General features: G+C 43.1%; 1 protein-coding gene across 3 annotated transcripts in view; it reads left to right on the top strand.

Moving 5' to 3' along the window:
* The first annotated feature begins 462 nt into the window (after positions 1–462).
* The window catches only part of acvr2ab (activin A receptor type 2Ab), a 95,336-nt gene continuing 83,113 nt past the window's right edge, over positions 463–12,685 (top strand). Inside the window, exon 1 of one of the 3 annotated variants that reach the window (XM_060918803.1) lies at positions 463–1,649. In XM_060918803.1, coding sequence (XP_060774786.1) covers positions 1,595–1,649 — 55 coding nt within the window. In that variant the 5' untranslated portion in view covers positions 463–1,594. Of the gene's footprint in view, positions 1,650–3,828; positions 4,267–11,663; positions 11,727–12,685 lie in introns of those variants that run through there. The other 2 variants (XM_060918806.1, XM_060918804.1) reach the window with 2 other exon arrangements.

Genomic DNA, 12,685 nt, shown 5'->3' with positions numbered 1-12,685 from the left:
ATTTTCACGGTACAGTACCGGTACACAGTACCGGTATGCAGCCCTACTCGTGAGTCATTAGAAAAGACACATTTTTGGCAGCATTATGACACCATGAAAACCACATTAATCACTGTTCTCACTGTTGCGCTTACAGAGGTTCTGTTACCGGATTGGACACATTAATCAGCGCGTGCAGTTTTCCTCCTTCCCGATTGGTCTGTTTCCGCTGTCAATCTGAGGCTTTAACTTTCGCGTTCCATGTGTAGGGGGCGGGAACGAACACAAACCTTGTCCGAACGCCATTTTGAATCCAGTTTCTATCGACTACGTTGTTTGCGTTTTCCCACCTGTATTCCATTGCATCCTTCCTCCTGCTGCTGCACTGGAAGCCTTGCATGGAGGATTGACCAATCGTGAAGCAGGTCGCTGATTAAGATTAGCCAATCACAGCAGACGAGGCGGGGTTTGTATGGAATACGGGTGCGCGTATTTCCTGACTGAGGAGAGCAAAGATGGTTTATTGGAGAGACTTTGACGCGTCCGTTCAGGGAATTTTTTTTTTTTTAATTTGACAGGATTGCTGCAGAAAGCGAGTCGCGTCGAAAGTCAAACCGAGTATCGGGAGATGTTTGAGTAGTTTTTTGAGGTAATTTTTGAGGTAATTTTGTGATTTTACTGCGTGTTTTGTTTGGGAAAATGTTTGGACATGGCAGCTTGGTGGTTTTGGTCGGGTCGCGAGACACTTTTATTGAGGGTTGTTAGCTAGCGAGCTAGCCGAGACTGTGTGTGTTTTTAAAGCTGAAAGACTTTGCACTGAAACGGTGAAAACTTGGATATTAAGACTTCAGAAATCTCAAACACAAGTCAAAGCTTTATTTGGACGCCGTACACTGAAGGTTTGGTTTAGTGTCGACGATAAAAATGCAGTTTTTGGTGGTTAAAATGCGGTTTGGACGGTAAATCCTGTCGCCTCACGGTGTTTGGGATTTTTTTTCCTCTTTTTTTTTTGGACTGGAGATGAAGATATGGATTTACTCGTGTGGAAACCTTCTTCAAACTAGATCCGAATCATTTCATTTCATTTGCGTGTAACGTTTACTTACTTCTGGACCCCATCCTATCAGTTGTTGGTATTAATTCTGAAACTGGAGATCATGACAAACATTTATTTATGAACTTGTAACTTGAGAAGTGACAGCTCACAGAATCAGGCTTCCAGTGAAAGAAAAAAAAAGGCACAAAAATGTTGTGATGTTTAAAAAGGTGTTTTTGTGAGGAGAAAATGTTCCTCATGGAGGATTGGATGCTGTCAATGTTGGACTGACCTGACTGATTCGTATCCACGTGTACTTCTTTTTAAAGATATTTTCTCCTCCAAAAATCTAATTGATCTGGAAAGGAAGCAAAATCCAGTCATGTTGTCTCTTTGCTGACACACACACACACAAGATGGACTGTATTGTATCGCACAGTGGATCTGATGTGAAGCTGAAGATGCTTTCATGAAGACGTTGAGGGTGCACAAACATTTGAAAGAAAGAAGACACTCAAGACAAGAGACCCATCGGTGCATGATTTATCTCGGATTTTATTCTGAACTGAAGGACTGAAGATGGGATCTGCGACGAAACTTGCGTTCGCTGTTTTCCTCATCTCCTGCTCATCAGGTGGGTCTGAAATACGTATATATATTTGAACATTCGTTATGTTTCAAACATCTCGTGGATTGACAAAGTGCACGAGATATCAAGTCCATGACATTTCTACACTCTGCACAATTTTTCCATCTTCTGCTTGGCCCCCTAATAATACACTGCGAGTATAGTGCAATTAATAATAAATAACAAGAATTGGTTTCTAGATAATGATCATGGATACGTTCGACTTAATTTAAAATAGCCTTTTTCGTACTGATCGTTCAGCTTCAGCAGATGCATAGTCACATCGACCACGTTGATCTGTAGACTAACGTATGAATTACTGGCTTGACCTGCCTTTTACATCACTTCCTGGAGACAGGTGATGGATCCTTATAACCTTCGAAGAATACTAAGGGTTCCAGCTCCACATTTGGCCCCCTAATAATACAATGCTATAATAATAAAAGGGCGGCACGGTGGTGTAGTGGTTAGCACGGTCGCCTCACAGCAAGAAGGTTCTGGGTTCGAACCCAGCGGCCGGCGAGGGCCTTTCTGTGTGGAGTTTGCATGTTCTCCCCGTGTCTGCATGGGTTTCCTCCGGGTGCTCCGGTTTCCCCCACAGTCCAAAGACATGCAGGTTAGGTTAACGTTGGGCGGCCTTGGGCTGAATTGCCCTTGAGCAAGGTATCTAACCCCTGACTGCTCCCCGGGCGCTCTAGTGTGTGCATGTGTTCACTGGTTCAGATGGGTTAAATGCAGAGGATGAATTTCACTGTGCTTGAAGTGCGCATGTGACAAATAAAGGTTTCTTCTTAATATACTCACTGGACACTTTATTAGGAACACCCATACATAGACCTGCTGTTTTATTTTATGCAGTTCTCTAATCAGCCGATCCCTTGATGCATCAAATTGCGCAGATCCAAAGCAAGAGCTTCGGTTAATGTTCACAATGTTCAAACATCAGAATGGGAAAAATTGTGATCTCAGATACCCCTTTTCCACCAAATCAGTTCCAGGGCTGGTTCGGGGCCAGTGCTGGTGCTGGTTCACAACTCGTTCAACTTGCGAGTCAGCTGAGAGCCAGTTTGCTTTTCCATAGCTCGCGGTGCTAAGGGAAGCCACGTCATTACGTCGTTGTATACGTCAGTTATGTTGCTGTATACATCAGTTACGTCGCTACGTTTGCGTAAACCTTGGCGCGAATATCGAAGCAAAAACATGGAAGCAGCAGCAGCAACAACAATAATAATAATAATGGATGACTTCGCGTTTGTACAGCTGCTGCTTCTCATCGCTTAAAAATGGCGATCTTTCGCGGTCTTGTTGTTGGTCTTAACAACTCCACCCCCCCCCCAGCTGACGTAAGCGGTTCTTTCCTCTGGCCCAGCAGAGAGTTGGTGCTAGCCTGGAACCGTTTTTTCTGGCCCCAGAGCCAGTTCTTTGTCAGTGGAAACAGAAAACCCGGTTCCAAACTAAGCACTGGCCCCGAACCAGCCCTGGAACTGCTTTGATGGAAAAGGGGCAAAAGTGAAGTCTGACTTTCTTTCACTGTGGCATGGGTGCTGGTTTGAGTGTTTCAGAAACTGCTGATCTCCTTCCTGGGGTTTTCACACACAGTCTCTCGAGTTTACACAGACGGAATGGTGCAAAAAACAAACACCGAGCTACGGTTCAGTGGGTGGAAACAATCGCCTTGTTGATAAGAGAGATCAGAGAAAAATGGACCGATTGGTTCGAGCTTTTTTGCCAGGAGGGATATAGTAACTTGTATCATCACTCGACAGCCGTGGTGAGCGGAAAAGCATCTCAGCATGCAACAGAAGACCACATTGGGTTCCACTCCTGCCAGCCAAGAACACGTTCCTAATAAAGTGGCCGGTGAATGTATAAGGGCTCACATACCAACATCTGATACCATGTGATGCTAATACCCCATTTGCACTTGCACTGAAAACTGTTTATTGCTGTTATGCTGTAATCGTGTCTTGTGTTGGAATGAGAGCAAATCATTAATATCAAAACGTTAATCTGTCTTTTGCAACGCCTCCGGTGGAAATTAGACCCGTTGGATTAACATGTTGTGACCGGTCGTGCTGTAAATGATGCAACGATATCCCGCCTGAACTACTGACACCTACATGATCCGAATGCTCGCTGTAAAGCGATCGACAGCAAGTTCAAAACTACAGAGAAAGAAAATATCTGCGGATACGGCTGGAAATTGGGATGAATTATCCGTCACGGCGTGTTTTCAACGTATAACGGCGGTCCGTGCACCGTACCATCTCGTTAAATACAGTCAGTTGGGAATGCACAGAAGACATGACCATTATTGTACGAGTGAGAATGAAAGTTTGTTTTTGGTCCTGTGTCGTTTTAATCGGTTATAAGAACAGGTTTTGTGTCTGGAAGGAGCTTGTGTGATGCAAACCGACTATCCATCGAAAGCGAGTGATCATGTGACACAAAATGGCATTGCATTTTGCAACTAATGAATGTGTGTGAATTTCAAGAGGAGGAATGAAAGCATCTTCCAAACCTGATGAAAAATATCTTGAACGTAAAACTCGAAGAGCGCGAGGACGTTTTTTACTGCAGCAAATGCTGACTCGGGAAGAAAAATGTCCATAGACAAAGCTAGGTGAGTGAAAATAACTCTGGTTCTTTGCCAGTATTTAGTGCTGTAGAACTCGAGACCGGTCTCAAGACCACTTTTTGAAAGTCTGTCTCGTTTTGGAATCGGCCGCGTTTTTCTCGGACAGAGAGGACTCGGGATTTTACGTCAAGACCACAACTGTTGGGCTTTCACTCGATTGCCTGTGCATTGTCTGATTTATTTGTGAACGTCGTGACCGTGATATGTAAAACTTTCCTGCTTCAAATGCAACCAGTAACATGACTCATTGCTAATTTGAACATTTTCTTACTGTTAACGGCTGTCACCCCTCCCCCTTCTCACACACACACACACACACACACACTGGTCTGATTCTGGTCTTGACTTGATCTCAACCCCTCAATGTCTTGGTCTCGATGCACTCTAGTCTTGGTCATGACTTGGTTTTGGTGGTCTTGACTACAACACTACCAGTATGTTGCCCTTGATCAGATGACTGGATTCTGATTCAATTACGACAATGAAATGTACTTTACAAACAGCAGCATAAGTGTTTTGCTAAAATAAAACAAAATGCACTCTTCTCCACTGGTAAGTTTTTACATTTCAACTTGATTTAAAATCAACACTCGGTAGCATTGGAAACACACGTGCACCTTTCGTGACCATTATATGTAAAACTAAACCAGGTAAATATAAACGGAGCTGGGGGCATCATGGCTCAGGTGGATAAGGCGCCATACCATAAATCCGGGGACCCGGGTTCGATTCCGACCCGAGGTCATTTCCCGATCCCTCCCCGTCTCTCTCCTGCTCATTTCCTGTCTCTACACTGTCCTATCCAAATAAAGGTGAAAAAAAGCCCAAAAAAATCTTTAAAAAAATGTATATAAACGGAGCTAAATGCAATGTTCCACGGTTGATTAATGTTATGTTGCTTATTGCAGTGTTTGTATTGCCGAGTGAGTGTTAATGCATTCATATATAAATAAATGTTACAGTCATGAGTGTTGTCATGACCGTTACGTGTTGACTGCAGTCGCTGCTCCTGCTTTCAGGCTGTCGGGATCATTTCACATGTACACCTTGGGTCAAGTTTGCTCAACTTGATGTCATAATGAACACAGGTCATGTCTTGAGTGGTGTCTGTTTGCTTCTTGTTGGGTTTTGAGCTCCAGCACAAACATGCCAATAAAAGAATGTCTTGACCTATAACTCGCCAAGGACGTATTTCAAGTCACGGTTCGGAGTTGCAGGTCGAAGGGGTGTCTACAAATCCCACTTACCTCAAATGTGTTCAATTCTTGGGCTTCAGTCACGTGACTTTTTTTCTTTGCTATTTCACTTCCGGTAAAACAGCTGGTGGTCTAGCAAACCAAAAACGGCTGCCGTAGTGCAAACAACTAGCGATAACTTATCAGGGTACGCTCATAATCTGCTGGCTTTAGATATATTCAGATGATCGCCATGTGCAATGGAATCGACCCCTACAGTCTGGGAAAGAAGGATTTGTCATACGATCTCGAAAACGACCCTTCAGTCAAGTTCCCCGACATCTTGAACTATCTGGTGTTGCAGACGTCCTTCTACACAGCAAAACGGATGAAAGCGTGGAAGAGTATGGAGGCTTACAATTTTTTTTTTTTTGTACGTGGCTGGGTAAAGGACATCGGTATCAAGTCGCTGCTGAATGAATCCGGTCTTGTTTTTGCCCGTGTGTGGTTTTTTTTTTTTTTTTTTATATATAAAGTGTTTCATTCACGTCTTTACAATGAAGCACTGCAAGTTGAATTGGAAACAGTTTGCTTGATTCTCACTTGCACTGGCTTTTATCTCTCAGATAAATCATTCACAAAGATCATCAGAAACCCCTTTAAAGACCTGGATCTTAGTTAAACAAGACGGAGAAGTGATCACGGCGCATTGTAACTGTACGGCTGGGGAAGAATTTTGTCGCGACCTTCATGCATATGGGCTTTGTGAGGAGTAAACAAAGAAACAGCTGGAGACTTTAGCGCTTCGTGACTTAAAAAAAAAAAGTACTGTAAAATAACGACACACAGCAAGAAAAGTACTTGGAAAACACCAAGGACAGAGCTGAGCGGGAAATACAAACCTTTCACCAAGTGATCACTGCAAACTCGTGTGCTTCGACTCTGCTCCCTTTGATTTCAGCGAGAGGTTCAAAAGCCACCTTTCTTGACGTCTTTTTGTGAAATCCTGTGTTCGTTCACCCTTTTTTTTTTTTTTTTTTTATTAGTTCACGGGGAACCCTGAAGAAACTTTGATCGGTTTCACGGTTTGAGCGATTCGAACAACGCAAACGTAAGGCATTTTTCATGCGAGCGATGCACCTTCTCCGTACAAACGCTTTGTCAACTGAGCTTTGGTAGACCACCAGCTAAAGTTTTGAATAACTAATGAGGCTGATGTGACGTCACGTGAAACCTGAGAATCAGTCAAGTAACTTTCATCTACGTTTGGTTATTCCTCTTTAATGATGGCAGCTCGTGATGTTCGAAAAAACGTCATCGTTGATTCATGTCTGAAGAAAACATCTGGATTTGTCGGATTCTTGGAAAGTGTTTTTTCATAGCCCGAGAGAGAAGTTTTTTTTTTTTTTATTATTAGTGACCTCTCCTTGAGAAAATGATGGTCTGAATCCAGCAGTTTAGATTCTTAATAAATACATTTGGACAGAACTGATGCATTAAGGGGATAGAAATGGACTCGTAATGCTTGGCGTGCTTTCTTTTGCCAAGCTTTAAAACCTGATCGTAAGGAAGGTTTATGTACACTGGACAACTTTTAACGATAAACAAATGCAGTTGTGTTGCGTCAACAGGTTGTCCTCAAGCAGAGAGGGACACGCAGGCGTGCCGTTGTATCTGTGGAGTTGGGCCGATGCCCAGAACAAGGTTAATTACACTTTCGCTCTTCTGATCGAGAGAGAGGCCGGGATGAGAGAGGAGCAGAAGAGACATTGACAGGACACGAGTGGAACTTGGGAACGTGTGTGTGTTTTTCAGGATATGGCTCATGCCTTCGTGTGTGTGTGTTTTGCAAAGGATAGGGAATGAAAGGTGAAAACATTTTTCAAGGGACGTGCAAGAAGACCTCCAGCTTGGCTTCAGACTGATTTGAGGTCAGCACACGGAGACCCGATTTGAGCTTTCTGAGGAAGCCTGATTGTTCGTGACACTACGATCACGATCACCCTTTCAGAGCAGATTAGCGTTACTCGGCGTGATCTGAAATAACAGGGGTCGCAGTTGACAGCCGGATCTGACCGTGCAGCAAGCTTCATCCTCTTTTTAGCGTAAGCCCACACAGCTTCCTCAGGCATATGCCAAGAGCTCAGAAAATCCCAGATCTTTAACCCACACACTCACATGGAGGCTTCTGTTAAAGCAGGGGATGAAGCTCTGTTATCTTCAGTGTATAGATGATTTGCATTTTTCTCCATCACTGTTTTTTCATTCAACTGAAGGATCTCGTTTAAAAAAGGAAAAAAAAAAACCTATCCTGTGTCTTGCCAATATTTCTTCAGTCTTCTGAGAAAATTTCAACCCATAATCTGGACAAAAATGTCATCCATCAATAGACATCTCTGAAAGTCCATTCGAAGGAACAGTAAAGTCGATCCAAAGTCCTTCGTTTGAGCTGATGAAGTGGTTATTGGAACGAATGACTATAATCATCAGTCAAACCCAACAATATCACTCCTCTTGGACTGTTCGATGACTGAGGTCCTGATTCATGTGCAACGCCAACGTCTGGATTTCTGGAAACTGTTGCTTCACATCCAAATATTTCATCGAAGTTATCATTCTGAGAAATGAACACCAACGTGATGAGTGTAGGCTGTAACAAGGCAGACTTGTTGATTTGAAAGTTGTTGTTTTGTTTTTTTTCCCTTTTTGCAGTATAGGAAATTCATGGAAAATATCAGCCAGACCACAGGGCAGGCAACTCTGAAAAGTTGCCTGCCCTGCTCAAAAGTTGCCTGCCCCAATTTCAACTATAATCCGCCGTAATCTCGCATAATTTTCGAAAAATTGTAAAGGAGGCAATGCATGTAATGTTGTATCATGCATGTAATTTCATATATTCAATTTAGTTTTATGATTTATTACTGGTGTTTATGTATATAAATGTATATGTGACCTATGTTTTTGTTTGAGTTCCTATCTAAGAAAAAATAATGTGGTGTTGGTGCTGTTATCTTTGTACCCTATCCTGCACACTATGTACCCTTCAACCCCTAACCCACTCTCTGTAGTATGCTAGCTGGCTCGCTGGTTTTCAAAGTCACAGACATAGATGTGACTTGGGGAGACTTGGGGTGGATTTCACTGAGCTGTGTGTATCGAGCTCTCTGATTGGCTGAACCTCCGAAGCAACAGCCAATCAGAGCGCTCGTTTCATTTCTAAGCGAAAACAATATGGCCGCGCCCGCGTCGGTAAACAAACCAACAGAATCTAGTGAAAATGTCTTGAAAAGTCCTTCAATATGATGAAATATCGAGAGAACGATGAACCCCCTCAAAGAAGGACCGCCCATGGGGCTGGCAACTTAGGCCATCCTTAAAAAAAAAAAATCCGTTTCCTGTCTACCAGGTGAGCAAAAAAATTCAGTCAGGAGGGAGGGATTTATTTTTTTTTGAATGGATGGATAAGAAATTGCAATGCTGTGTTTGCTTTTTCTTTCAGTACTTTTTTATTACAAAAGCAGACACATTTAATAAAATGACAGTTTAATCAACTGAAACTTGTACAAAAACTTTAAGTTAGCATTTTAAATGCTGACTGCAACATTTGCAAAACTTTTACAAACGTACTTAAAATGTCCGACACACGGACTTTTTGTAGTTCTAAATCGACCGTTAGGCCTAGTTTGGATGAAATTACACTATTAAAATGATCACTGAATGATTTGCTTTTCTGAATCTTTACTATTTTGTTGTTCGCTAGAATACCATTTTGCGATTTCACACTTAAGCAAATGTTTGAAAACTCCGGATCTCCTTCCTTCATGGTGGCTGCCATTTTTTTGTGCCGCACGGCGCATGCGCAGAGCTGATTCGATTCTATATTCTGCGCGGAATGCAGGGCTTTCCACAAGCGCCGGCTGCCGGCCATACAGCTGACTACACAATTAAGTCCAGCCGGCTACTTTAATGACTTATTTTTGTAGCCCACAGGCTCTAAATATTAATTTTTGATTTTAATGAAATTAAATGTTTATCTAACGGACTGACAATAACGTCAAACTGAACCGCACTCATTTAAGTTGTGATTCGCGCTGTTTGTACCAATAATGACCACAAATTCCCCGCCGACTTCTTTGATCAAGGGAGAGTAACTCATCCGCGGCCCCGACATGCGGTGTGTGTGCGCGCGCGTGCGCTCAGCGGAGGCAGTAGTGTGTCGGGGCCGTCAGAGGCAACATCGGAGGGAACAGAAGCAGAGAGAACGCTTATTTTGTCTCCAGTAAACCAGTCTTCTCTTGTTCAATTACATGCTGGCATCAAAAGACACCGTTGGTTGTAAATGAAACCAAACTGAGTGGTTGGAGTGTGTTTTCATACACAAATGGAGAAATGTTCGCTGAGTGTTTAATTGTGTAGCCACCACTGCAGACCGTTGTTGTTAATTCATAGCATGCTCACTTGCGTGAATGTGTCATGCACTGAAAATAAGAGATTTACAAGCCAGGAACGCCTCATGATGCAATACGCAAGAAAAGAAAGATGATTTACTGCCATTTTACTTTGTATTTGAGTAAAGTGAATGAATAAATGGTCTGTGGAAAATACATTTAATCCTGGGAACTGCGTGCACAGGAGTTTTTGTCCCCCCCGGCTGGCTACTTATTTGTCATGGCTGGCTAGTATGAGCCTTAGTGGAAAGCCCTGGGAATGTGTAAATGTCAAGTTCGATTTTAGATTTACGAACCCGAAAAAAAATGTCGAAAAACCGGCGTTAAAAAAAAATTTCAACCGCACAAACGGCACTCACCCGGCCGGTGGACCGGAAACAGAACATTTTTTTTAATAGTGGCCTTATAAATTCATTCCGCCCTTGCTGCAAACTGACCGCGACGGGTGGTGGGGCGGGCACCCATTTCCTACACTGCTTTTTGGTACTCTATCATGAATGTAGCTTGTCGTCGGAGTGAGGTGTTTTTTTTTTTTTTTTTTTTAAATATAAATAGGACAGCTTGGAGCCTGACAAGCAACTGAGATTCTCAACACCAAAAACTCCCACATCCTTGCCTCAGTCAGCGTGTTATGCCATCTCGGATTGGACAGACAAAACGGCACACTTTTTCACTTGGTGCCACTTCCTGTTTGATGGGCAGCCTGCAAGTAGCTCAGAGTCTACTTTTCTGACAAACCATCAGAAAAGTTCATTGTTGAAGGGACAAAATGTCATCTGTTTTAGGATGATTAGTGAGGTCACTGAGGGTCAAGGGGGTCCACATGGGACTGCTGGTTCTGGTTCCTGTAACAATCCCCCCTTCTTCCTGGCCCCAACATTTTTAATTCGTGTGCTAAGTGCAGGAGGCCCAAAGGAGCACAGCGTCGCTCTGAGGGGGGGCTCAGACAGATGCAGTGCTAACACTTGCTCCAATTCTGTCTCTCTTTCTCATTCTCTCTTTTGCTCTCTCGCTTGTCTCCAGCCTTTCCGGCTCCAAGCTGTCCAGGTCAGAAGGGCACACAGAGGCATATGCCGAAATTAAATTCTCCTAATTAGCTCCATTTTTTACCCGGTTTAGAATATTATGGCTAAATTTTGTCAATGCGCAAAATGAGGATACTTAAAAATAATGGCCAAGCTGCGATATCTTTTCAACGGATCTTCATAAGATGGATAAAATAACGGGATTTAGAGCTGGTGGTATTGCTGTTAGATTTCAGATCAGCAGTGTTGTGAACATGTGAAGTGTTGAGCAATACAGCAGACCTTGTGTGTTGTTTGAATGTCGTTGTTAAAAATTGAGCGGAAAGAGAGGGTTTATTGATGTGCAAAGCTATTGAACAGCGCTTCCTTCCATCCTGGAGCGCGCATAAAACGTCTCGTTCTCGGTGCAGACGTAGCACTGCGACCCACTGCCTTTTCACACCCGGAAAGATCACAGAGCCGATCTGCTGAATCTCACAGGAGTGTGTGTGGGAGAGAAGGAGCGAAGTTGTTAGTGTGAAAGGAAGCGGCCCAGCCTGCCAGCGCGAGTGTATTCGGCATGTGTTTGTGCGTTGGCAGGCTTTTGCCTGCGTGCATGGGCGTGTGTATATTCGAGGGTCCGGAACAGAGCATTCGGAGACACTCGAGGACGGCATTAGAGGAAAAACTCTGTCGTGATTACAGAGCGAGGCCACGCTGCTAAGAGGACGCGCAAGCTTTAACAGGATAATCACAGGCTCCGAGATGCTTCATGGTGGAGAGACATGTCTGTTTTTATCACGTCTGCTGTTATGATGGTATAAAGTTCATGTGATAACGATCGCTTTGCTTCACATCACGTCTCATCATACATCAGCGGAGTCAAATAGCATTTATACCACTGCGCTGTCATTCTCAATTTTGATTATTTTTTTTTTCTGTAAAAGAGCTCTGATGGTCGTTCAAGACAAATCGCAGGGTTGTATGTATGCACTCGTTCGAATTCATTATTCATATGTTTCTATGGTAACGGCTCACTCGTAGGGATTTGGTTGGAGAAACCAAGTCAGCTGATTAACAAGCGCGCGGTTGATTTGGTGAAGGTTTCCGCAAGATGATTTTTGGAAGGAGTCTCCAGTGTCAGTGCCGGAGGGAAGACTTGGCATTTTCTGGCACAAGAAAGCCTTCGAGGCGAAGAGTCTTGTCCTTTCTTGCTAAAGTGACAAGCTGTGTTTTTTTTTTTGTTTTTGTTTTTTTTTTGTATTTCTTTATTTGCATCTACCCCATCTCTGATTATTTTCCTAAAACAGCAGGACAGTGTTCTTTTTGGTAAAACCTGTTCGTCATTGGAAAGTATTTTGGTTTTCTTGCACTCTTTCTCCCCTTTTGGGTAAATTCATGCGAATTATTCTTCCATTCTCCCAGATCAAATGACGTACCGTATCAAATCTGTTACGACAGAATGGAATTTAGGCTACAGTTCCTTTTTTTTTTTTTTTGCTTTGCATATGGAATAAATAAGCGAGCGGTATTGGGCTTCGTTTGTCCTAGATTTCATGGTGAAATTGCACTAAATCCAGCAAGATTGTGAAACTCTGCCTTGACTACTGCTTCTAATATTTCTATAATGACCCTGTGTTTGATAATTACCCAATCAAAACAGAAAAGACTTGAACACTGTTCCACTGAACTATTGAACAAACAAACAAAAAAAACCCCCCCACACACAGGATTTTGGGGGGGAAAAAATTGCGAAAGGAGTTTTGACGCCTGGCTG

This window comes from Neoarius graeffei, chromosome 4 (genome assembly GCF_027579695.1).
Source record: "Neoarius graeffei isolate fNeoGra1 chromosome 4, fNeoGra1.pri, whole genome shotgun sequence".
NCBI lineage: Eukaryota > Metazoa > Chordata > Actinopteri > Siluriformes > Ariidae > Neoarius > Neoarius graeffei.
The sequence above is the reverse complement of the archived record's forward strand: the minus strand, read 5'-3'. Positions and strand labels throughout refer to the sequence as shown.